Raw genomic sequence first — 23,117 nt, 5'->3', positions numbered from 1 at the left:
GACTGACCACGCCGCTGGCCTCTACCGCCACCACGGCGGAAACCACGGCCGCCACCGCGCTGGGGAGCGCTCTGCGTCGCGTGGCTGGCAGCACGTGTGGGACCTCCCCTCCCTTGGCCACGAAAGGGCCGAAACGAACCCGTCTGCTGGCGCTGGGTCGAAAGACCCAAGGACTTGGCCGTGACCCTGGAGTCCTTGAAGCGCTCCAGCGCGTGGTCCGCTTTGTCACCAAACAGGCGACTGCCATCAAATGGCATGTCCATGAGTGAATTTTGGACATCTGGCGAGAAGTTGGCAGATCTCAGCCAAGCATGGCGACGAATCGCCACCGTTGTGGACATCGCCCGACCCAGCGAGTCGGTCGTGTCAAGACCACAACGGATCGAGTACCGCGCCGCATCCCGGCCTTCAACTAAGGCCCGGGTGAGCTTGTCCCGCACCTCCTGGGGGCATTGCGGCAGACACTCCTCGACCGTATCCCACAGGGAGTGGGTGTAGCGGCCCAAGAGGCACGCGGTATTACAAGACCGCAGTCCAGCGCTCAAAGAGGAAAAGACCTTTTTACCAAATTGGTCATACCGCTTTGATTCCCGATCGGGCGGAGCCGACGGAAATGCGGACTGCGAAGTGGAGGCCTGGATCACCAGACTCTCCGGGGAGGGATGGGTGGATAAAAAGGCAGGGTCGTCCGAGCATGGACGGTGACGCCTTGCAACATTCCGGTCAACCGGCGCACCAGAAGCGGGCCTGGACCAGGTGCCCAAAAGGACATCCGTCAGGGCCTCATTAAACGGCAGCAGAGGCTCCTGGGGGCATGACTGCGGTTTAAACACTTCGGTCAGAATGTTCGGTTTGACCTTCGCAACGGGGAGCTCAAGGTGCAAGGCCTTGGCAGCCCTCATCAGGACCACCGAATAGGCAGCACCTGCCTCAGACGCCACAGGGGACGGGGAGACAAACCCAGGGTTGGGCGACTCGTCCAGGCCACTGGCATCACCCAGATCACCTACCCAGTCCACATCATACTGGCAGGCACGGGATAGAGGGTCCTCAGACCCCTCCCAACCCTCTCCATACTCATCCTCATCATACCCATATTCTGGGTCGACGATATAGACATCGGGGTCAACGGGCCCCATCGGCGTCGGATCCGGCGTCGGCCGACGCCGGTCCGACTCCGCGTCCGGAGTCGGGGAGGAAATGGGGGTGGCGCCGCGCGGCGTCGGTGCCGGGGACCCGACGCCGGCCGGAGCCGACGGCGGAGTCGCTGCACCACGCGGGGGCGGTACCACGGGTAGGCCCACAGGAACCGACGCCGGAGAGGCCGGGAGACCAGCCGGCGACGAACCAGAGGGAACCAGCGGCGCCGGGGCCGGAGCCACCGGCGGCGTCGGGGCAGGAGCACCCGAACCACTCGGGCCCCCAGACGGGACCGACGGGCCCGCAGGCGCCGTAGGCCCCACCGGAGGAGACCTCGCCCTCATAGCAATGAGGAAGGCCTCGATCTCCTCACGCGACGCGCCTTCCCCAGGGACCGACGGGTATGGGGTAGACGGCGTCGGCGACCCACGCGGGGCCGCGGGGGTGGGGACACCCGAGCCCCCGGCCGCATCACGCGGGCGTCGGGGGGAGTCGGGGGTGCGATGGCGACGCCCCGACTTCTTGTGCTTACCTGACGAACCGGAGGAATGGTGGCGACTCCCGGAGCGCCCATGGCGGCTCCGCGATCGTTCCCTCGACCGCTCCCTCGACCTCCGACCGGACCGGGACCGCTCTCGACGCGGGGCCGACACCCGGAGCTCGAGAAGCTTGCGGGACCGCTCCCGCCTAGCTTTTCCAGTCAAGGCCCGACAGTCGACGCAGGACTCCACGTCGTGGTCCGCGCCCAGACACCGGAGGCAGAGTCGATGGTGGTCGGTGACCGACATCATGCGGTCGCACTCGTCGCAACTCTTAAATCCAGGCATCCTACCGGCACCGTAGAAAGATTAAGTTTTACAAACACTTGGTCAAAAGACCGGAGTACAGCTCTTCGGATCTGCGCTAACTGGCGCGGAAAAAAGAAGAACTGACGTCAGCGCGCGGAGGCGGCGTCTATATACTCCAGCGACGTCATCACGGCGCACGACGCCGACGACGCGGAGCCGCAGGGGACGCCTGCAGACGACGCCTACCGACGCGCAGGGGTACTGCTACGCAAAAGTTTCCGGATCCAGACTGACGCCTGGGGATATTCTAAGGTAAGGAATCTAATACTAACCTGTTTCTTTCAGATATTCCAAGTCCACCCTGGCAGGGGGGCGCCAACAAAGTTCCTTTGACATCCAGGAGCTTCCAGCCCCCCCCCCCCAAATGAAGCACTGCATAGCTATTTGAAGTGTCCAAAGCATCTCTGGGTGGGGGGTTCCAGTGAGATAGTCTTAAAGAGGAAAATAATTCTCTTTAGGATCATCATTTTGAGGGCAGCTACGCGGCCCAGGAGGGAGAGGAGATGGAGCGTCCAGTAGGCTCCAGTAGGCCAGGTCTCCTTCACTCGGATGTGAAGCTGTTGGTAGTTAAGGGTCCTAATTTCCATTATCGTTGGGGCCAGCTGAATCCCCAAGTAGGGAATAGATTCATAGGTCCATTGTGGCAGGAATCTCTGTGCTAGGAGAGTCACAGTCACTGAGGGGACATTGAGATTAAGAGCCTGTGACTTGTGAATGTTCATACGAAATCCTGAGGCATCCCTAAAGTCCTCCATCTCTTTCAAGAACGCTAGTAGTGCCCCCGTCAGATTGTTTAGAGCCACTATAATATCATCCGTGTATAAGCAGATAACGTGCTTGTCGCTCCCAAATCGGACCCCTGTAATCTGTGTGATATCTCCGCACTCTTTGGGCAAATGGTTCCATATAGAGAGCAAACGGCAGGTGTTACAAAGGGAACCCCTGCCGTGTGCCCCAACAGATAACAGAAAAAAGTGCAGAGCCCGTACTGTTGACTTACACCATTGCCCATGGGTGTTCAAGCTGTACTGCTTGTTCTTCAGTGAGGCAGGAGGTGTTGGCCTGTCACAGATAATGGGTGGGTTATCCACCAGAATGGCTTGGGATGAGTAAAGATTCTCATAAAAGTCCTGAAATTTAGAGGTAATGGGAGCGTGCCGTTATCTCTTCGCCTTTATCCATCAGCAGGGACTCCACACTCGCTGCTTGTTGCTGCGCACAGAATTTGTTGGCCAGAAGCCTCCCATATGTGTTCCTCCCCACATAAAAGGAGTGTTTAAGACAAAAAAGGAGTATTCGGCCCTGTCTAGGTACAAGCCCGCTAATTGCTTCCTAGAAGTCTACAGCTTGTGCCAAAACCTGGGCGCTCCAGTGTGGGGATGTATACGTTCAAACTCCTGTACTTGTTGCTGCAGTTTCTCCCTCTTCTCCTTCCTCAACCTATTATCCACCGCGGATAGAGCTATACGTTCGCTCCTGGTAACAGTCTTCAGAGCATTCCATAGGATTGCGACAGGGGCGCCTTGAGAATCAACCACATTAAGATAATCTGTGATAGCTTGTTGGATCTGTTGGACCACTGCCAGCCACTAAAGAAGGGCTTCCCTTAAGCATCACAGGTGGGGGGAGATTATGCTGGGGTAGACCTATGTCAATGGTGACCGCTGAGTGATTGGAGAGTGCACGCGGTTCGATATCTAGCAAGATGGTCACTTCGTGTAGTTCTTTAGTCCCCAGAAAATGTTAGAGATGAGCATAAGTCTTGTGTGCATGGGAGAAAAAAGTATAGCCCTGTGTGTGTGGGTGCTGTTCTCTCCAGAGATCACACAAATCAATTTCTTTCAGCCAGCCGGTGTCGTTGGGCCACCTCTCCTGTCACTCCCCCTCTTTGTACCGAGCGGTCAACATCATTGCGGAAAGCCAGGTTCGGGAAGTCAAGGAATATCCTATGGACTAGGAGGCGGCCCTGAATTTTTGCAGTCAAAGGTCCTATTTTACCCTTGAAGGATCTTGACATAAGGATCGGCACCCCTGCCGTCTTGGTAGCCATGGAGGAGAAGAAAACAAGTTACTTAACTGTAACTTCAGTTATCCAGTATTGGTATCTTTCATAGATTCACATCCCTGAATCATTCCCCGTCGCACGGTATATAAAAAAAACAGTGCCAAAAGTAAAATACAGTAGTAGGCCCTATGAGAAAGGCCTGAGGCCTAGATAGTAGTAGCCTATATACCTCATTATGCTAAAAAGACCAAAATATTTGTTCCAACCAATCAGCTCACAGCACCCTCTAGAACCCTCTCTGCAGAGCCAGTTCTCCTCAGGTTTTCATTAGCACAAGTGGGAATGAGTATCCCAAAATTAGATAACTGACTCTCCGGGGAGGAGGGTGGGTGCATGTGAATCTATGAAAGATACCAATACTGGATAACTGAAGTTACAGGTAAGTAACTTGTTTTCTTATCCAGTATTGGGGTATCTTTCCTAGATTCACATGCCTGAATCAGAATAGCAAGCAGTAAGCCAGGCGAAAGTCGGTTGCGGATGGTGGGAGACTTATTGTGATACACTCCCATAACACATGTTTAACAACCAACAATTGCAAAGTAAATATATTACTAATGAAAACATGACTAAATTCCAAACAGGAAAAGTAACATCAGTACAAGAGAAGCAAGTAATCTGTAATACATGTACATGTTTAACCTCCACAGAAATATTGGAAAACATAGACTCATTATAAGATTAGTAAAAACATTGGTTACCTGAATCTGTTCTTATGGAAACAGGTGACGTAAAACCGCTTGACCAACTGCCGCATCATCTTGATTTGCTGATTGCAGGCAGTAATGTCTTGTAAATGTGTGGACATTCTTCCATGTCGCAGCACGGCAAATATTCTCTAGCGTCACTCCTGCAAATAATGCTGTAGACGCTGCAACAGCTCTTGTAGAGTGAGACCTGACAGCTCTCTGTAATGGTCGGTTAGATTTGATGTGGCAAAAATGGATGGCGGAGGCTATCCACCTGGAAATTGTGGCTTTAGTGACCGCTTGCCCCAGTGTAGCTTGGCCATAAGCCACAAATAACTGATCTGATTTCCTGAAGCTTTTTGTTCTTTGAAGATAAAACTTCAAACATCGTTTAATGTCCAAAGAATGCAGTGTTCTTTCAGCCGGGGTTGTAGGATTTGGGAAGAAAACTCGCAATTTCACTGGTTCGTTTAGATGGAACCGAGAAGGCACTTTGGGTATGAAAGTTGGATTCGTTCGAAGAGTAACATACTCTTGAGAGAAATGTAAGAAAGGTTCCTTCATAGTGAAAGCCTGAATTTCTCCTACTCTTCTGGCAGAAGTTAGAGCTAAAAGCAAGGCGACCTTCCATGTCAGGTACTTGAGGTCGGCTTTGTGAATCGGCTCGAACGGGTGCTTCATCAGTTGTGAGAGTACCGTGTTGAGCTCCCATTCCAGTGGTGAAGGTTTAACCGGAGGATAAGTCCGGAAAAGGCCTCTCGTGAACTGTTTTATCAGCGATGAAGAACACAGTGAGGGAATGTCAGCCACCTTTCTGTACCTGGATAGAGCCGCTAGATGGACCTTTATTGAAGAGAAAGAAAGACCAGAACGAGCCAAATGTAAGAGATAAGGAAGAATTGTTTCTGCTGGAGCTTCAATAGGGTGTAAAGCATTTGAAGTACACCAGGAACAGAATCGCTTCCATTTGAGACGATAAGTCTTTAATGTGCTCTGGGCTCGCGCTTTCTTTAAGATGTCCCGGCAATCCTGAGGAATTTGGAGGTGTTGAAACTCTAAGAAGTTAGGAGCCATGCGTGTAATTTCAGAGATTGAGGGTCTGGGAGAAGTATCTGACCCTCTTTGCGTGACAGTAGTGTTGGAGCCGGGAGAAGTTTGATTGGGGGCTCCTTCGATAGCAACATGAGCTCCTGAAACCAATATTGACGAGGCCATCTGGGAGCAATTAGGAGACGGCAGCTCTCCAGTTTCATTTTGCGCAACACCCGTGGAATCAACGGGATCGGAGGAAAGGCGTAAGCATAAATCCCTGACCATCGCATGGACAGGGCATTCCCTCTTGATCCCTGTTGAGGGTATCTGCTGGCTTAGTACCGGCATTTCTTGTTCTGTTGGGCCGCAAACAAGTCCAACGTTGGCTTGGCCCAAGTCTGAAATACCTTGATCAATTGAGTGTTGTCCAGCTCCCACTCATGGCAATCCGACAAGGATCTGTTGAGTTTGTCCACTAGGGTATTGTGAAGGCCCTTGACATGTTCCGCCTTGAGAGTTATGTTTGGAAGTGTCAGCCATTCCCATAACTTCTGAGCCTCCTTCAAGAGCGTAGCTGACCTTGTCCCTCCCTGCTTGTTTACATAAAACATGCTGGTGGTATTGTCCGTTCGGACCAGGACTGAAGACCCTGCGATTCTGGGAAGGAACGCTTGTAGGGATAGAAAGATGGCTCTCAACTCTAGACTGTTGATGTGACATTGTTTGTATTTCTGAGACCATTTGCCCTGCACTTGGAAGTCCTGGAGATGACCTCCCCGCCCTCCATGGACACATCTGTCGTTAGAACGAAGTCCGGAGGAGTTTGCAAGAATGTGAGTCCTTGTTTTAGATTGCGTAGTTGCGTCCACCATTGAAGAGCATCTACCATGCGTGGGGTGACTTTGATGATGTCCTCGAAAGAACCTGTTGCTTGTTTCCACTGAAGATGTAGCTCCTCCTGTAAAGGCCGCATTTTGAGACGTGCCAGTGGAATGAGATTTATGGCCAAAGAACACATTCCCAGAAGTGAAGCGAACAGGCGAACAGAAAGTGACTTTCTTTTTGACAGTTTTATGGCCAATGTCTGTAGACGGAGCTGCCTTTCTTGAGACAAGAATGCCTTGCATTGTATTGTGTCCAGATGAGCTCCTAGGAAAAGCAGGATTCTTCTCGGAATCAATTGAGATTTGTTCTCGTTCACAGTGAGACCTAGGGATGCAAAGAGATTGCGACATGTTGCTATGTCGTTCTGTACTCTGCCCTTTGATGGACCTTTGACTAGCCAGTCGTCTAAGTACGGGAAAACCTGGATCCCTGACGAGCGTAGTGCTGCCGCAACCGGGGCCAGGCACTTCGTAAAAATCCTTGGAGCCAACTTGAGGCCAAATGGGAGTACTTTGAACTAATAATGGGCGCCAGCCACAGTGAAACAGAGATATTTTCGATGCTTTGGGTGAATTGGGATGTGGAAGTAAGCGTTTTCCATGTCCAAAGAAGCCATAAAATCTCCCTCGTTTAGGCAACTTAGAATTTCCGAAAGAGTGACCATGTGGAACCCCTGCTTCTTGAGATATCTGTTGAGATTGCGCAGGTCCAAGATCGGTCGCCATTCCCCTGATTTCTTCTTTATGAGGAAAAAAGGGGAATAGAAGCCTGTCCGCCTCTGATGAACTGGAACCTTTTCTATAGCGTTCTTTAAGAGCATTGAATGAACTTCCTTGAACAATAAGTGAAGATGAGGGGGAGGGGAACCCCTGGGCGGAGTCATTGGTGGTTTGGTGACAAACTCCAGGGTGTGTCCATGTTGAACTAGATCCAGCACCCATTGATCGGAGGTAATCTGCTGCCACTGTTGTTGAAAGGCAGATATTTTCGTGCCCACAGGAAGGGAAGGAAATAAGGTTGGCGCCCAACTGAACTCACTGTGTTCTGTATCTCGCCCTTGATTGTTTATGCGCTTCCGTCCGCCTTGGCGAGAGAAACTAGCTGTTCCGGACTGGCGATAAGAAGACTGATAATTCTGGCAGTATTGAGGCTGATATTGTCTGCCTTGTTGATAATAGCTCCCTCTAGAGGAGCATCCACGTCCTCTAGCACCTCTAAAAGATCCCCGCTTGTACTGCAGTGAACCTAAGGATCTTGCGGTATCAGTGTCTGTTTTGATTGCCTGTAGAGCTTCGTCGATATGTTTCCCAAATAGAGACTCTGCGTCATAGGCATGTCCAGTATCTTTAGTTGGACCTCGGACCGAAAGGTGGTAGCTTTTAGCCAGCCCTGGCGTCTGAGAACTGCAGCTCATGCCAATTGTCTAAAGTTTGTATTAGCAATATCCAAAGCGTAGTCTATGGTTTCTGCAGCTGCACGTTCCCCTTCCATTAATATCTTGCGAGCCTCCTGCCTTTTATCTTCCGGGATTAGATCAATCATACCAGCCATGTCGGACCACATTTGGCGATCATAGCGCCCTATAATCGCCAAAGAATTTGCTGCTGGGGGACTCTGTGGCAGCAGCCATGGTGGAATTTTTTTTTACCGATAAGGTCCAAACGACGCCCCTCCTTATCTGGTGGTGTAGTGATGGGTGTGGCTGGGTTTTTCGACCTTTGTTGTGCGGCCTGTGAAATGACCGAATCCGGCCGCAGGTGTCCAGTGAGACATGAAGGGCAACTGAGAGGAGCGCGATATTTTTTGTCAATCGTGGTAACACAGCAGGCACAGAAGCAGGATTTTTCATCACTTTGATGCCTTCCTTCCAAATGTAATCTATAATAGGAATGGCTCTACACACCTTCCTAGTTTCCTCTTTAAAATCATGAAGAAAACATTCTGTCTGCTCCACTGTTACTGGTAGTTGAAATCTACTTGCAGCTCGCTGCATGAAATTATGGAACCCACCTATGTCCTCAGGTGATGAGTCTGAAGGTTGTGGGGTTGGTTGAGACGGGATGGGAATAACGCAATCATCCCACGGATCCAACGGAGGATTATTCGGTAACTCACCTTTCTCTACTTCTTCATCCGAAGAAGTATCCGGGGTCTGTGTAGGCAAACCAGGTTGTGGAGTTTCCGTGACCGGAGACCTAGGCGGTGGAATCTCAGGTTGAGGAACGGGGACTGTAGGTTGGGGTGGAGGCACAACCTGCTGTGGTGGAAAACGCTGTCTATAGTCTGCCAACGTGGCCTGTAAATCTTGAATGAGGCTCGGTGGCAGATGGCTGGACTCTGAGGTACGAGGTCGCCTTCGATATTCTGTATGATGAGGCACTACAATGTTCTCCTGATAGTAATGCTCAGAATAGTCATCATCTTCCTCATCATCCTGGCACTTAATGTTCAATTCTGAAGGATGGTGAGCTATCCCAAAAGCTCCCTCATTGTCATCATCCTCAAAATCATCCTCCTCTTCATGAGCATAAGTCGCTAAGAGATGAGAGAGTGTAAGTGGCGAGATATAGGAACCTTCATGCCTCTGGTACGATATTAACTGAAAATGTTTTGAAGAAAGTGGCGTAGAAAAAGCCTGTATTGTGGTTGGAGGTTTTGCTGAAGCAGCATCTATTGGTCCTGTTGGCACCGTTGACAAAGGTGACCTTGGTAGCTGGATTGTCGCCGGCGTCGAAGACGGGACCATCGTCGAAGGAATCGACGTCAACGGAATCGTCGTCGACGGACTCGGCGTCGACGAGACCATCGTCAACGGACTCGACGTCGATGGAACCATCGTCGACGGACTCGACTTCGACGGGACCACCGTCGACGGACTCGTCGTCGACGGGACCACCGTCGACGGGCTCATCGTCAACGGGCCTTGCTTCTTCGTCGACGAGACCGTCGTCGACGGTGTCATAGATGACTTAGTCGACGGGGGCTTCAACTATGTCTTCGACGACGAGGCTGTCGTCGACGGATCGTCGACGAGGGTTCTTTTAGTCACAATGGAGATCCTAGTAGACAGGATAGGAGAGGTGATGGCTGTGGTAGAAATCATAGCCGTCGACGAAGGAGCTGTAGATGAGATGGTAGTCACAGGTGAGGAGACAGAAGAGCTCTTACTCACAGTTTTCTTTGTAGATTCCTTGAGAGCTGGGGCTTCAGAGATAGAAGATGGAGATCTCCGTGAAGAGCCCGAAGTGGAGTGGGAGGTTTTAGCATGTTTTCTCCCCTCACTTGGATAATCCGCTCTAGCTCTCTTACTGGAGGTCGAAGCTCTGTCTTCATCATCAGTAGAAGAGGATTTGGGCCATCAAAGGACTCTGGCCTCCCTATCCCTTAAGGTCTTGGAAGGGAAGGTACGGCAGATCTTACAATCTTTTGCCTCATGTTTTGGATAAAGGCAATAAATGCAGTCCTTATGTTGGTCATCAACATGGACTCTTTTCTTTTGACATGTTCTGCAAGGTCTAAATAAGGCCTTTTTGTCAGACATCCTGAAGTAGAGAAGAAACTGAGTAAAGACTCAGGGAGACTCCCTTCCACACGACGTGCGGTGAAAATCTGAGGAGAACTGGCTCTGCAGAGAGGGTTCTAGATGGTGCTGTGAGCTGATTGGTTGGAACAAAGACTTTGGTCTTTTTAGCATAATGAGGTAGATAGGCTACTATTATCTAGGCCTCAGGCCTTTCTCATAGGGCCTACTACTGTATTTTACTTTTGGCACTGCTTTTTTATATACCGTGGGACTCCCGCCTCGGCGACGGGGAATGATTCAGGTATGTGAATCTATGAAAGATACCCCAATACTGGATAAAAATTGTTGAGGAAAGACCTTTGTTTTTAATTTTGCCAATCCTTGGCAACCAAGTGGGTCTCCTGTAAAATGCAGAGGTCAGCTTTTGTCTGCTGAAGAGAGAAGAGAATAACTTGATGCTTAACTGGGTTAGGCAGGACAATACCAGCCACTCGCAAGTGGGAGAGAAAGGAACGGGGTCCATGGTAGTGCCATCAGCAGCAATGCCCCAGGATTCTGTCAACAACCATGCAGCGACACCTCGAGGGCAAGTCCACTGTGGGGCGACCTGTTCATGCAGCCTGATCCCAATGCAGCAGCTATCCGTTGCCTCTGGTGGCCCCCGTTCTAGGCCCGCACCTTCTGTGAGCCGCAGAAGGCTTCACAGGCCCGCGGCTGCCATTGTTTAGAGAAGGTTGGCTCCCTCTAACCTCCCGAGCACAGTTGTGTGGCCCGAAGCCTGCCCGTTTCAGGCTTTTCCAATAAGGGGAGTGGAGTCTCAATGCTCTGTTACTGCTGGGGGACTCTGTGGCAGTTAGGGGTCCGGGCATATGCCTGGGCCACAGGGGTCTATGACTGAGGTACCAGAGGATGTGTCCTATAGGTCTAACCTCTTGGCCATGCCACCTAATAAATGTTTTAAACTAAAAATGCCATTCAAATTTTTAGACGATGCTTACAGAATAGACTTGTATCTAAAAATATTAAATCACTACAGAGGTTGTTCTACTGTTTAAATACATATATCAGTGAGTAAAAAATATATCCACATATCTTGACTCTTGACTACTTAAGTTACTTGAAATATGTCTAGTCGCTTCAGTTTCTAACTTGTTCCTTTTTTTTTAGCTAGAAAATACTTCAAAATCCTCAAAATCCTTACCCAGTTCAAGAATCTAATTTTTATACAAAACCTGAAAACATTAAAATTTCATTAACAAGACAATTGTTTCTCCTTCTGAGATATAAACATTGATGCAGGATGTTACAAATGCTGTAGACAAGTTGGTGTATTTCAGGAAAATTCAAAACAGAACTTGTAAGTGGACAACTGAAGGAGAGTACTAGAGTGCACAGTACAGATTTTTTATATGTGTCAGGTAGAAAGCAGAGAGTTTCAATTAAATTCTGCAGATTCCTCATGTTATGAATATCTCCCAGGCACCAGACTGGATTTGGCAACTTATTCCCTCAGCAAGAGCTCTACGGCACTGCTAGGGGATGTGAAATGACTCACATGGGGTGTCACTAGGCGCCAGTTTTCCTGCACCTTACGAGCGTGGGACTCACGATCTGCAGTGTTCATTGAATTCCTCAATGTCTAGTCGACAGCAGATTATGTAAAATATCGTCTAGGGTCTCTAGGTTCAAACCCTTTGGGACCTTTAGGTGATATTGGAAGAGGTTGTTCCCAGTCAAATTGTCATGAAATGTGCATATGACGACTGGGGCCTGACCATGATCTTTGGCTCTGTATCTCCAGAGTTTTTATGCACCAAAAGACCACCAGGAAGTTGGAAGACGAACTTGGACCAATAACAGAATTCCCAAGGAGTCCTTCCACAGGAAACATAAGCCATCTTCTGAGGTATTTTGCTCAGAGCCAAAGGCTTATGCCATGTCATCCCATATTCTTGTCAATACATCAGTCCCTGGAGAGTTTGATGATTCAAGCATCTTCAGCTTTACTATACCCCAAATATTTCCATTTTGCACCAACATACCACGAGTGCAAGCAAACTCGCTCCGTACAAAGTCTGTGCTTCAGGTGCTCCAGTTCTATGTACTGATATTGCAACATGCCTACTGGGACGATACATCCATCAAGTGTGAAAAACAGTGAAGTTGGCTGAGACTAGCCTTCTAGATCGCAGGACAAAATTATTTTCTGAATTATTGGGTGATATGAGGTATGTCTCTAAGCAAACACTTAAATTTGGCAGATTCAGCGGACACAGTGCCCTTTCTATGGCTATGGTGGTTACCCTCAAGAATCATACTTAAATGCATTCAACCAGCTTATCTGGGGACAGCAAGACTACTTTAATTGTTACGTCCTTTGACAGCGAGTGGTTGTTCAACGCAACGGCAGACTCCCACTTGGAGCACTTTGAAAATAATTGGATTTCTAATCCCCCTACTTTCAGCCAGTTTTGCCACTTCAAAATGGTTTGATTTGTCCTCCCTCCACCATCAACTTTTGATCAAGGGGCCTTCTCTCCTTCTTTGGCCAACTGGGAACTCATGAAAATGTATGTCTTGGTACTCTACTTGTTGGCAAGGACTATGGCCTTCCCTTTCTGTTCACTGCTCAGCTTTGCCTTCTTCTGATTGAGGCCCATGCCTAAATCGTAAGAGTCTGGAGTTTTCGCCTTGTCAAATAAGTTCTTGCCTTCTTGCATAAAATGGACCAAAGAAGGTATTCCATTTAGTAGAGGGCAAACAATTGTATTCCTTTTACTTCTTTGTCACCTAGAAGGATAGGGGCCTATGACCGACTCTGGAAATAAGACCCTTGAAATTATTTGTTCACCAGGACAAACTCAAGATTCTGTTCTTGAGTTAGGTCCTCCATTCCTTAAATATAGGCAGGATTGGATGGTGTCCCTGGATCTCCAGGTCACGTATTTTCATCTTACTATCCTACCAGCTCACAGACATTACTCTCAATTCTCAAAGGGTTTATGGCACTGACAATTTGGGAGACTACATTTTGGTCTTACAATTGCTCCACAAGTCTTCACAAATGTACTGGTCGTGGCCTCCATCAGGAAGTCACAGAAGGCAGGGCCCCCTGCACTGATCTCATACCATCTGAAATGCACCATGAAAGTCCATCACCTGGCTTCTTCATCAACCAGCAAAAGTTCCAACTCAGAGACTGGCCTTTATTGGGGAGACCAATTATCATTACCTGCATGACAGCTTTACATTCACCTCAGAGGACCTCAGGTATTTGGGAAAAGTGTCTGATAATTCAAAGACTGAATCCAATCTTGGTCCTGCAGGTCCTTTGCCTATGGGGCTTGCAGGGCTGGTGCATCCTTTAGTGGTGTGTGCGAGGTGGAAGATAAGGTCCCTTCAGTGGTGCCTTAGGAGGCAGTGGCTTCAGCATCAGGGGAGTCTCTCTGCTCACGTGGAGATTTTCCGCTATGTTGACCCGGACCAGCAGTAATGAATGTGCTCCTCCAACCTCACAGTGCTTGATTGATACTGTGAATTATGGATGATTTACGTTATAAAATCCTTGATAAATGTTCAATAATTTGTCATTGTTCATATAACTTGTTGAATGTGGTCATACAAAGATACCTTGCAAATACCAGTCGGTTGGGCCAACTGTTTTCTATACTATTATTGGCCCAGGTCAATACTGGATTTCCCTATTGTTGTGTGACAAAAAGGCTAGTAACTACATGCAGAGCTCGGTTTGCTATGGTACTAAACAGAGCATGCCCTCAGTTCTTCTCCTTGCACTTCCCGTCACATGTTTTCTAGGAAAACAGCTTTCAGTTCAACTGGTTGTAGGGACTGCCTTTATATATTCTCTCCAATCCCACTACTGAAGGGTTCTGCAGAAAGTGTAAGTGGTTCGAAGAATGTTGTATCTCATCGCCATAGATAAGGGGAGGAGTATTTGGTACACTGGTCGCATCATCCACCCCAATCCTCAGATGCATCACTTACACAAATGGAGATTATGTGGTGCCAGTTATATAGCACACGCACACCCTGAATTTAGTTTCTTCTAGATACTCTCATAGTTGATGCTCAATTAACAATTATGGTGAAATAAAATGAGAGGTGCAGGATCACACAATTGTGTTAAGAGAGAAAGCTGGGATTTAAACCCATTTTTCATGGATGCATGTTGTGCTATCAGCCACTGGACGAATATCTCATTCTCTCTCCCACTAACTCCAAAGGATAATGATTCAGGTTCAATTGTATCTTACACGCTGTGCTCAATAAATACGAGCATCACATCTTAGTTCCATCTGACTCGATATATGTATAAAATGTCAAAATATCTTTTTTGAACAATATTAAGCATAAAGAAATGCAGTAGACGATACTTAAGTAAATATCACTGCCTTCACCTGACTTACTGTACAGTAAAGTGAGAGACGGCCAGCACCTCCATGATGCCAGTTACATTGATTAGCAAAACAAAGAGGTGTTTGACTTCCTGCAAGTCTTCAGTGCACCAGGCTGTGCTTACCACCCTTTCTCCGCCTCTTCTTCTCAAATAGTGGCCTTCCTAAAAATATTTCACGTTTTTCAATTATTGGTCTGTCGTTTCATTATCATTAGTCTCCTTTCTGTTCCTCTCTGCATGTCTAAATAAGGTCCAGAAAAAGAGATCTGATGCCAGTGTGCCAGGTGGGCGGAATACAGGTCGGTGTCATCACACCCTGACATCACATCATATGACACCACCTGCAGTTGCATGGCATTGGAGAGATCTTGCTGAGGAAAAAAGTTCCTGATCCAAGCTGGCACCTAGGAGCTATTCATATGGTGAGGAACATGCAGGAAGATATCGTATCCACCTGACATATTGTTACCAAAGGTAAGTAACTTTTTCTTCTGGGTCGGATGTTCTGAAGATGAGGATACAGGTTTTTGGAAATGCTTATCCAGGAACTGAAGATGCTCAAGACTGACAGGAGAAAGTAAAGATTAGGTTTTACAGTTTCTGAAGCCACATATCAGGTGAATGTCTCGGTAAGAAACGGTCATATGGCATAATGCTGAGGCTCAACAGGTGACAGCGGCGAAATACATGTTAGGGAATGGAGTAAGCTTAGTCAGCGTTATAAAAATAGTTCTTTAATAGTTGGAAACTAAATGATAATTAGGTGGAATTACAGTTTAAGGTACTAGTCACAGAAAGAAAAGTAGAGTCCCAATCTGGAGCACGTGATGATATAAACCCAGCAAGGATTTGGAGAAAGACGGGTGAGTAGTGGAGATAGACCAGAGTAGGCGTTGGCAACACAAGTGTACTGGCTGAAAGCTGGAGAAAGGAGTTGGAGGTGGAAAGGGGCATAAGGAGGACACAGTAGTCAAAAATTAGACAGAGATGATGGAGAAAACCCAATTTAAGTTTTGAGACAGTAAGATAAATACTGGTGAAATCAGTCATTAAAAATGATGCCAGATAGACAAATAGTAAGGTAGACATGCAGCTTGCTAGATGACGCAAAGGCTGCTATGAATAACATTTCATCCCTTTGAAACAGATAAATCATTGGGAAGGCACATTTGTGGTGTTGATGGCACACATCTGAATGTAGGGTTAAAAAACAACCCCTAAAGTGTTGGTATCTTACCGTAATGGAATACGCCACCAACATAACGAAAATGACAAGAAGAAACCCTTTAATTTCATCCCAGGCTTTGCACAGCGTCGAAGTGATTAGGTGCAATCTGGGATTGATATTCAGAAGGTTCCAGAGCTTCACGGTTGCCACTGAGACTTGGAAAGCTATGACGTAACCTAGAGCAGAATCCACAGTCCCGGTCTCATAGAAACTTACAAACCTGAAAGAAAAGGAATACAATGAATACTGAATGTGGGTTTAGTCTAATGCATCTTCACCTTTGTACTAAAACTCACCTCAAAGCAAGCTTCAGCAATGAAAGAGTGGCATCAACAGTAGCAGTAACATGCAAGACAAAACCTAATGTGGAAAGTATAAATCTTTGACAGTTACTTATGACTTTTACAATGGTTTGGCAATACCTTCACTGAAGCATGTCTGGAAAAAGTTTCTCTATAAAATGCTGTAACATGTTTTCCAGTGTAAACATGTGGGTTTCAACCGCCCAGAATTGCGCCAACCACCAGAGCCCAGCTTTCACATATTTCTTGTGCCATGTATGGTTGAAGCACATATGTAAGTAATATTTATTGTTCAGTTGATAATAACGACTTACAATCATTAGAATATCACAATATATTCCTTTGCTTACAACCTGGTGGTTCCCAACTGCAGGAAAGCTGGCTGGGGTGGCAGAAGTTTTATGGTTGGCACCACCAGACTCTGGAACTCCCTCTCCTTAGAGTTAAAAGGGGAAACTCAACTGCTGGCTTTTAGAAAAGCATTAATAACTTGGCTGATCCATCTCTGATCCTGCCGGTCAGTTTCAGCCTTAGTGCCTAGACACCTTCGGGTATTAGCTGCACTCTATAAATACCTTTTTCATTTCACAATTTAAAAATATTTTTTAAATAAAATGCCAATTGTTTTCCGACTCTCTATGCAATTAACCTTCGTTAAAACATTCAATAAAATCGTAAAAGCAGTTTGTATTATTAACACAGTTACTCAAGAAACAAAGACTGGATACTTTAAATTGGTGGTAGGGTCATCACTCCCAAATTGCTGTACCAACAAGCATTGGTATAGCCAATAGGCCTCGCCTTTTGGACTCTATAAGTGTTTACGCAGAGCTATTGGGTTTGGCAAAGTTTTTTAAACTGTCAGCCAAGCAGACAGATATGCCTAAGTAGAAAAGAGAGCATTTTGATGTACCCAGCGATTGTAAATCTTGTTATAGTGTAATAAAATGCTACAGAGACCCTTATGTTTTAATAAAATGTGTGGTGTTTTCAATATATGAACTTTAGAAGGTTGAGGGACTGAGATGGTGCTAAGAGCAATGTACACACAGTTTGCCTGTAGCAAACTCCTGTGTTTTCCTTGTGTAGTTTTTTATATTTTTAATAACCCCTCAGCACCCATATGCGTAGTTTTGTGTCTGTTTTAACATATTGCGTTAGCATAAACGTCTGTTTATTAAGGTCCTGCAATGCACAATAGTGGGCATTTTACGAAAGAATCGTGGGGCATATTACCAACGATTAGCGATATTTATCGCTAACTAGGTTTAGCAACAAATTTTTTAACGCTAAGCATCGCCGGAAATTATCGCTGAGATAACTTGCTATTAGCAAGGTTTATCTCAAAAGCGATAAAAATCCTCGTGCTAACTGCCAAATGAGAGATTATCGCTGGAAAACCAACGATAATCTCTCAAAGTTTGGTGTTAGCTTGATGATAGGGGCTCACAAACTTAGCCATGATATCCACCTTCCATGGGATATCATGGCTAAGTCAGGAAAATACCAGGTGTAAAAAAAGCAGCGCTAACCTCGGTTAGCGCTGCTTTTTTTATCACTAACAGGGTTAGCGATTTCCTTGATAATAGGAGAAATGTTGCTTAACAACATTTCTCCTATTATTTTTCTCTGGAACGCCCCTGGAAAGCGTAGACTAGAGAAAAAGGGTGCTAACATGCGAATTTGCGTGTTAGCACCCTGTTGCTGATAGGGAGATCATTTTATCTCCGCTTTCTTGGCTTTTAAAGCCAAAAAAGCAGAGATAAATCCCTTGATAATATGCCCCCTTGTTGCTGAAAACATGAACTTGAAAACGTATTACTGCAGGCAGTTGAGTAAGGGAGGGATAGACACAACGGAGAGAAGTGCACAGAGAGAGTAAGAGGGAGCGAGAGAGAGAGGGAAGGGGAGGGAGGGAGGGTTTAGAGAGAGGCATATAATTATACAAAAGCAAAGAGAGTTATTACTTCCTGTCCGAGGCTGCGAGAGTCATAGCCTGTGAGCCCAGGGTCACAGAGTGAATAGCAGGAAGAGATTTGTGACCGCACCTTTCTAGTAAGGCGGTACTGCAGGGATCAGACTGGTGTGGAAGGGAAAAAGGTAGGACACCGTTTAGACGTTTACCCGAAGAAGGTACACACAGAAACAAAACTCTTAGACGGTTTCAGCCTAAAAAATGCCAAAGGACGATTGTTTTTTTCATTTCCAGCTATAAATTGCAAATTGCATCTATTTTGAACATTTCATCTACAGCCGGATGTCAGCATGCCTTTCAGCGTGTCTTTTAGAAACGGAGGTCAAATGTCTCTCTCACACGTACACATACATTTCTACAGCTTACGGCAACATTGCACCCAACTGCCTGTAGTTATTGTTGTGCACACGTCTGCGCAGAAGCGCCACATGTGTTTTCATTTGCGCTGTGTCGTCGGCCCTCTGCTGTGCCTCTGCCCTGCACCAACCCTGGCCTGACCCAAAGCTTGATAAGAGCAGGAAGATACACAACTTGGTGAAGTTTATAAGAAGAATATTCTTGCAAGCCTTTTTCTGTTGCTGCACGTCCAAATTATTTTTCCACTAAGCAGAGGTGAGATAATTGTTACTTTCCAATCTCTCCTTCACCGTGATAACTTTATTTTTTATTGCGCTCGATTCAACTTTGTAGCCATTTCACAGTGCAGGCTAATTAGTGGCAGAGAGAACAAGAATGACGTCTACATCCAAAAAATAAACTAGCTCGAACCAAAGAAGAAGCGAGGGCTGGATGTGGCGTGATTACAGAACAATACTGTGCCAATGGGTGGGAGGTGTTGGGGAAGACACAGGGAGATTAAGAGAATTGGAAGCAGAGCTGTGTGCAAGTGAGGAGAGGGGTGAAAAGGGAAGTAGTGCACATAAACAAAACTTAAGGCAAACAAAACATAAGGCCCATATCACAAGGAAACATGTAGCAGGGGCAGTCGGCAGGGTGAGAATAAACATCCATGAGGCTACCCAAATGTACTCTATTCACAAATAAAACCTTTGTAATTCCGAAAGGCGGACCAAGCAACCAATGAAAAGCGGTGGGAGTGTAAGTGTGTACAAATCCCACAGAGGGGTTACAGCATGCCTCAAAAAGCAGCGCATGCGCACTGCCTCGAGGCTCGACCTAAAAAGGGTGGTATAAACATAAAACATTGCTAATTCTGAAAGACAGAGTAAAAGTGCTTAGTGCAATATAATAATTACAATTCATCACACAGAGTACTAGGCCAGAAGAAGAGAGAAAAAGTGGGAGCTTAAGCATAATATCTTTATAATATCTTTAAAAGTACAAATACTTTGATTCCATTTTATTTCCTTATACATGGAATACAAGACCAAGAGAACGTTATAGCTCTAGGAGTGGAAATATTCTGGAGTAAGGTGCTTTAGTGCACTGGCTTAATATCATTTCCTCATAAAGTAAAAACGTTTAGTATAACAAATATTCTGGAAAAAAGTGCTTTATTGCACTGGCTTACTATTTCCTCATAACGTAAATACTAATTCAGGAACAGCAAAACGTAATCATAATAATCAAGCGATCCTTTATAGTTCTATCTTAGCCAATTTAGCAACAGCTAAGCGTATGAACGTAAGAGATTTTCCACAGAACATCGGGTCCCCTCCTTGCAGGCAAGTTATTACTAGCTGACAAGAGTGTATGCTATTCCTATTGAAGAACTGTCTCAGCAGGCCCTTTTGTTCCATCATTAGAGCACGACAAGTGCAGACAATATGGCAAATGTTCACCAGTGTATAATAGCAAAGACAGCATGTGAGCTCGCTTGAGGATCATCTACAGGCAGAGAGAATCATAAAGAGTTTGGAGACCTCCCAATTGCGGGTTCAGCAGTCTGAACTTTAGCTGGCACAGTTTCCCTAAATATAGTTGAGGCTTTAGGAGGCCGTAGGAGCCTATTACCATCCAAGCATGAGATCTCTAAGTTAGTGCAGCTTTATCATCCAGAGGTGAGATCTTTTTCCCAGTTGAGTTTATAACTCTATTAAAGGCTTGTTGTGAAAGTATTAAGGCCCAAATGTCCTCTACCTTAAAGATACGCCAGGTTTAAAAAGCCATGATCCTCAATGTTTCTTGGATCCCATATAGTCTTCCACACCATACTACCTGGTAGGTCTGAGTGAATTCTTTAGCTTATAGCAAAATTTCTGGTACTCACCCAAGCTGCTTATGTCCAGTCTCCAGAGCTCAAACTCCAGACGTATTTGAGCTGGAGAGGCATGAAGAGGAAGATTAAGCATGTGGCGATATGTCCCAATTATAGCTTTATCAATCAATTTCTCAGCACTCTTAGAACCTCTATTCCACATGTAAGAGAGGGCCCATGTTTGGCTGCCATAACTTGTAAAAGTGTCTGTAGTGACATTCCTTTTATAGAGTTCCTTAGGGAGCAAAAGGCAGAGATTACAGTAATATTTCTGCTTGATGAAAGTACCCATTGAATCAAAAATTATACCTAGGTATTTGTATTCCGACACAGACTCCAGGGCTGAGCCGTCTAGATAAAATATTGGCGTCTGGCATCTTCTCGAGGTTACTAGCATTGTTTTAGTTTTTGAGAGTTGAACTTGTAGCCCATCGTTTGCAGCATACTGGGCCTTTGCAGTAATTAGGAGCTGTAGGCCGACCTTTATCTAACTGATTAATACAACGTCGACTGTGTAAGAAGAGAAAAATCCGGTCTACCTCTGTAGGAAGCTGGCTTAGTATATGTTGCACACTTATTTAAGGAACCACCCAAGGTAAGTAGCCAGGAATCCCATGGAGGCTGTGTGCAGAGTGGAAACACAGCAGTGTAATCAATGCAAGTCAATGGGAAAGTCATGGTTGCAGTTTTCAAGAGAAAGGACCCATTCCAGTGGACCCTGAAGAAACCCTGTGGAAGACAGAAGATTGGAGAGTCACCCCACCCAGGGATACCCCAGGAATCAAGATACCTACACCAGGGAAGCCAGGTGCATAGGTGCGAAGTGACGTCAGAAACCGCCGTAGACTATTGGAGGAGTTTAGAGAAGTTGACGTTGGCGAAGGTGAAAGAGTCCAGTGGAATCCAAGGATAGATTCTTGAAGAGAAGTACCTGCAAGCAGCGGGGATAGAGTCTATGCCACTTGGAAGTGACCGGAAGGCAAGAAAGACCAATGACCACTGATGACGAAAGATGCAGGAATGATGAAGTTGATCTTGTCTCTGCAGCTGTGAGGAAAAGGTGACACTGTGGAAGACCAGGAGCCATTCACAAGCTGTCCCACGTCAGAAATGAAGAACCAGGGGGTCGGTGTCTGGCGGGAGCACAAACAAGCATTGGCAACAGCAACGGATGTGGTAAACGAAAAAGTGCAGCGTTGAGACCAGCAAGGTCCAAGCGACTCACCACATGTAGGAGAGTCAGAGCAGGTCCAGGGCAAGTAGGAGCCCACTGAAGCAAAAGAAGAACCTCAAGAGGACCCACAGGATAAAGTCACAGGAGTCGCAAGAGGACCCCGAGCAGCTCACTAAACATGCAGGCCCATGGTGCAGAGGATGCGGTGAGGATTAAGATCTTGGCAGGAAGAGATGTTGGAGGCTGGAGTTCTGGTAGCCTACAGATCTCTGGAGAACAGAGTCAACAAGCCTTGACAACGGCAAGATGACGCAGTGCACAGGGGTTCTGTTCCAGCAATTCTGAAGAGGTATACTAGCCTCAAACTTGCTGAGAGGACAGTTCAGGCCTCAAGAGAGTTGCAGAACCACCACCTGTGTTGCTGAGCCTTTCTTAGTCCATGGGAAGTCAGGAGCAACTGAACAATCAGCTTTGTTGCAGTGCCTGCAGATGCAGGGGAGTGACTCTTTCACTCCAATGGCGATTCCTTCAGGTGTCTTTAGAGCCCTCAGACATTGAGAGGAACCTGGATGAAGCACAGGCACAGACAACGAAGAAGACTTGCAGAACAGCGAGACCAGGAGCAGCAGGAGTCTTCCTTGGTGTAGTCGAAGTCCAGCAAAGTTGATGGTGCCCAGACGGTTGAAGTGCTTTCAAGTTTGAATCTTGTCCCACAATTAATCTGAAGAGCCACCTACAAGTAAGCCCTTAAGTAAGCCCTTAAGTACCCTAGGGAAAGGGTTGGAACGATTCAGGGGCCCCTCCTAGAGGAGGGGCAGAAGCTGGACAGAGGGGAGGATAGTCCTGTGTCCTTTGTCAAGTTTCGTGCCAGAGGAGGAGTCAAACTGGAGTATGCAGGGAGGGCACCAAATGTGCCCTTAAAAGCAGTCTGGAGTGGGAGGGAATCCAAGGTAGTATTAAAGGGAAGGAATTTGTTTTATTGGTTGTTAATCAACTAAGTCTACTGCTGAGTAAAATGTCACAAAGATCTACTGTAATCTGTGAGGACCAGTGTTTGTGCTACTTGATTAACATGTGCCCTGCATTGTTCTCAATAAAAATATTTTAAATTTTCTTTTTTTTTAAAGCAGTTGGTAGAGCTGGCAAGCGGCACCACCCCAGTCTAAAATACTAAGTCATGTCTGAGAGGTGGTCACATCTCCCTGTGACAGGCAAACTATTGTTCTACCTTCCCTTGCTTGAGCTCAGCTCAGCAGCAGTATGCCAGAAACTTGTCTGTGGTCAGCAGCATCACTAGCTTGCTGTTAGACTCTGAAAGGCTGGTACCGGGAATATAGGGGGGGGGGCCTCTAGGGGAGCCCCGCAGTATGTGAAATCTTACATTGAACACTCAAATCGATGTTGGGGTAGGATTCCAACATGTTTGATACCAAACATGACCAGTTTCAGTGCAGCCAATATATAGCTCTCGATGCCAAGACCAGACGAACTCTGTGTGAGAAGCAAACCGAAAGAAACTGAAAAAAGCGGCGGCGACGGATCTAACAGATAAAGACAGCCCTAGTAGTCGCCTGAATAGAGGAACACAGAAGCTACATTTTAATCCACCATGCAAGTCTAA

At 46.7% G+C, this 23,117-nt stretch overlaps 1 protein-coding gene across 3 annotated transcripts in view; it reads right to left on the bottom strand.

The window, feature by feature from the left end:
• Positions 1 to 23,117, bottom strand: part of LOC144798682 (polycystin-1-like protein 3) — a 1,031,816-nt gene that overhangs the window by 144,489 nt on the left and 864,210 nt on the right. For all 3 annotated transcript variants that reach the window (XR_013603613.1, XM_078669668.1, XM_078669669.1), the window contains one exon: positions 15,837 to 16,047. Coding sequence is in view for 2 of the 3 variants with exons in the window: in XM_078669668.1 (XP_078525794.1) it covers positions 15,837 to 16,047 (211 nt within the window). In the remaining variant the exon portion in view is untranslated. The remainder of the gene's footprint in view (positions 1 to 15,836; positions 16,048 to 23,117) is intronic.

Source organism: Lissotriton helveticus, chromosome 12, assembly GCF_964261635.1.
Source record: "Lissotriton helveticus chromosome 12, aLisHel1.1, whole genome shotgun sequence".
Lineage (NCBI taxonomy): Eukaryota > Metazoa > Chordata > Amphibia > Caudata > Salamandridae > Lissotriton > Lissotriton helveticus.
The sequence above is the reverse complement of the archived record's forward strand: the minus strand, read 5'-3'. Positions and strand labels throughout refer to the sequence as shown.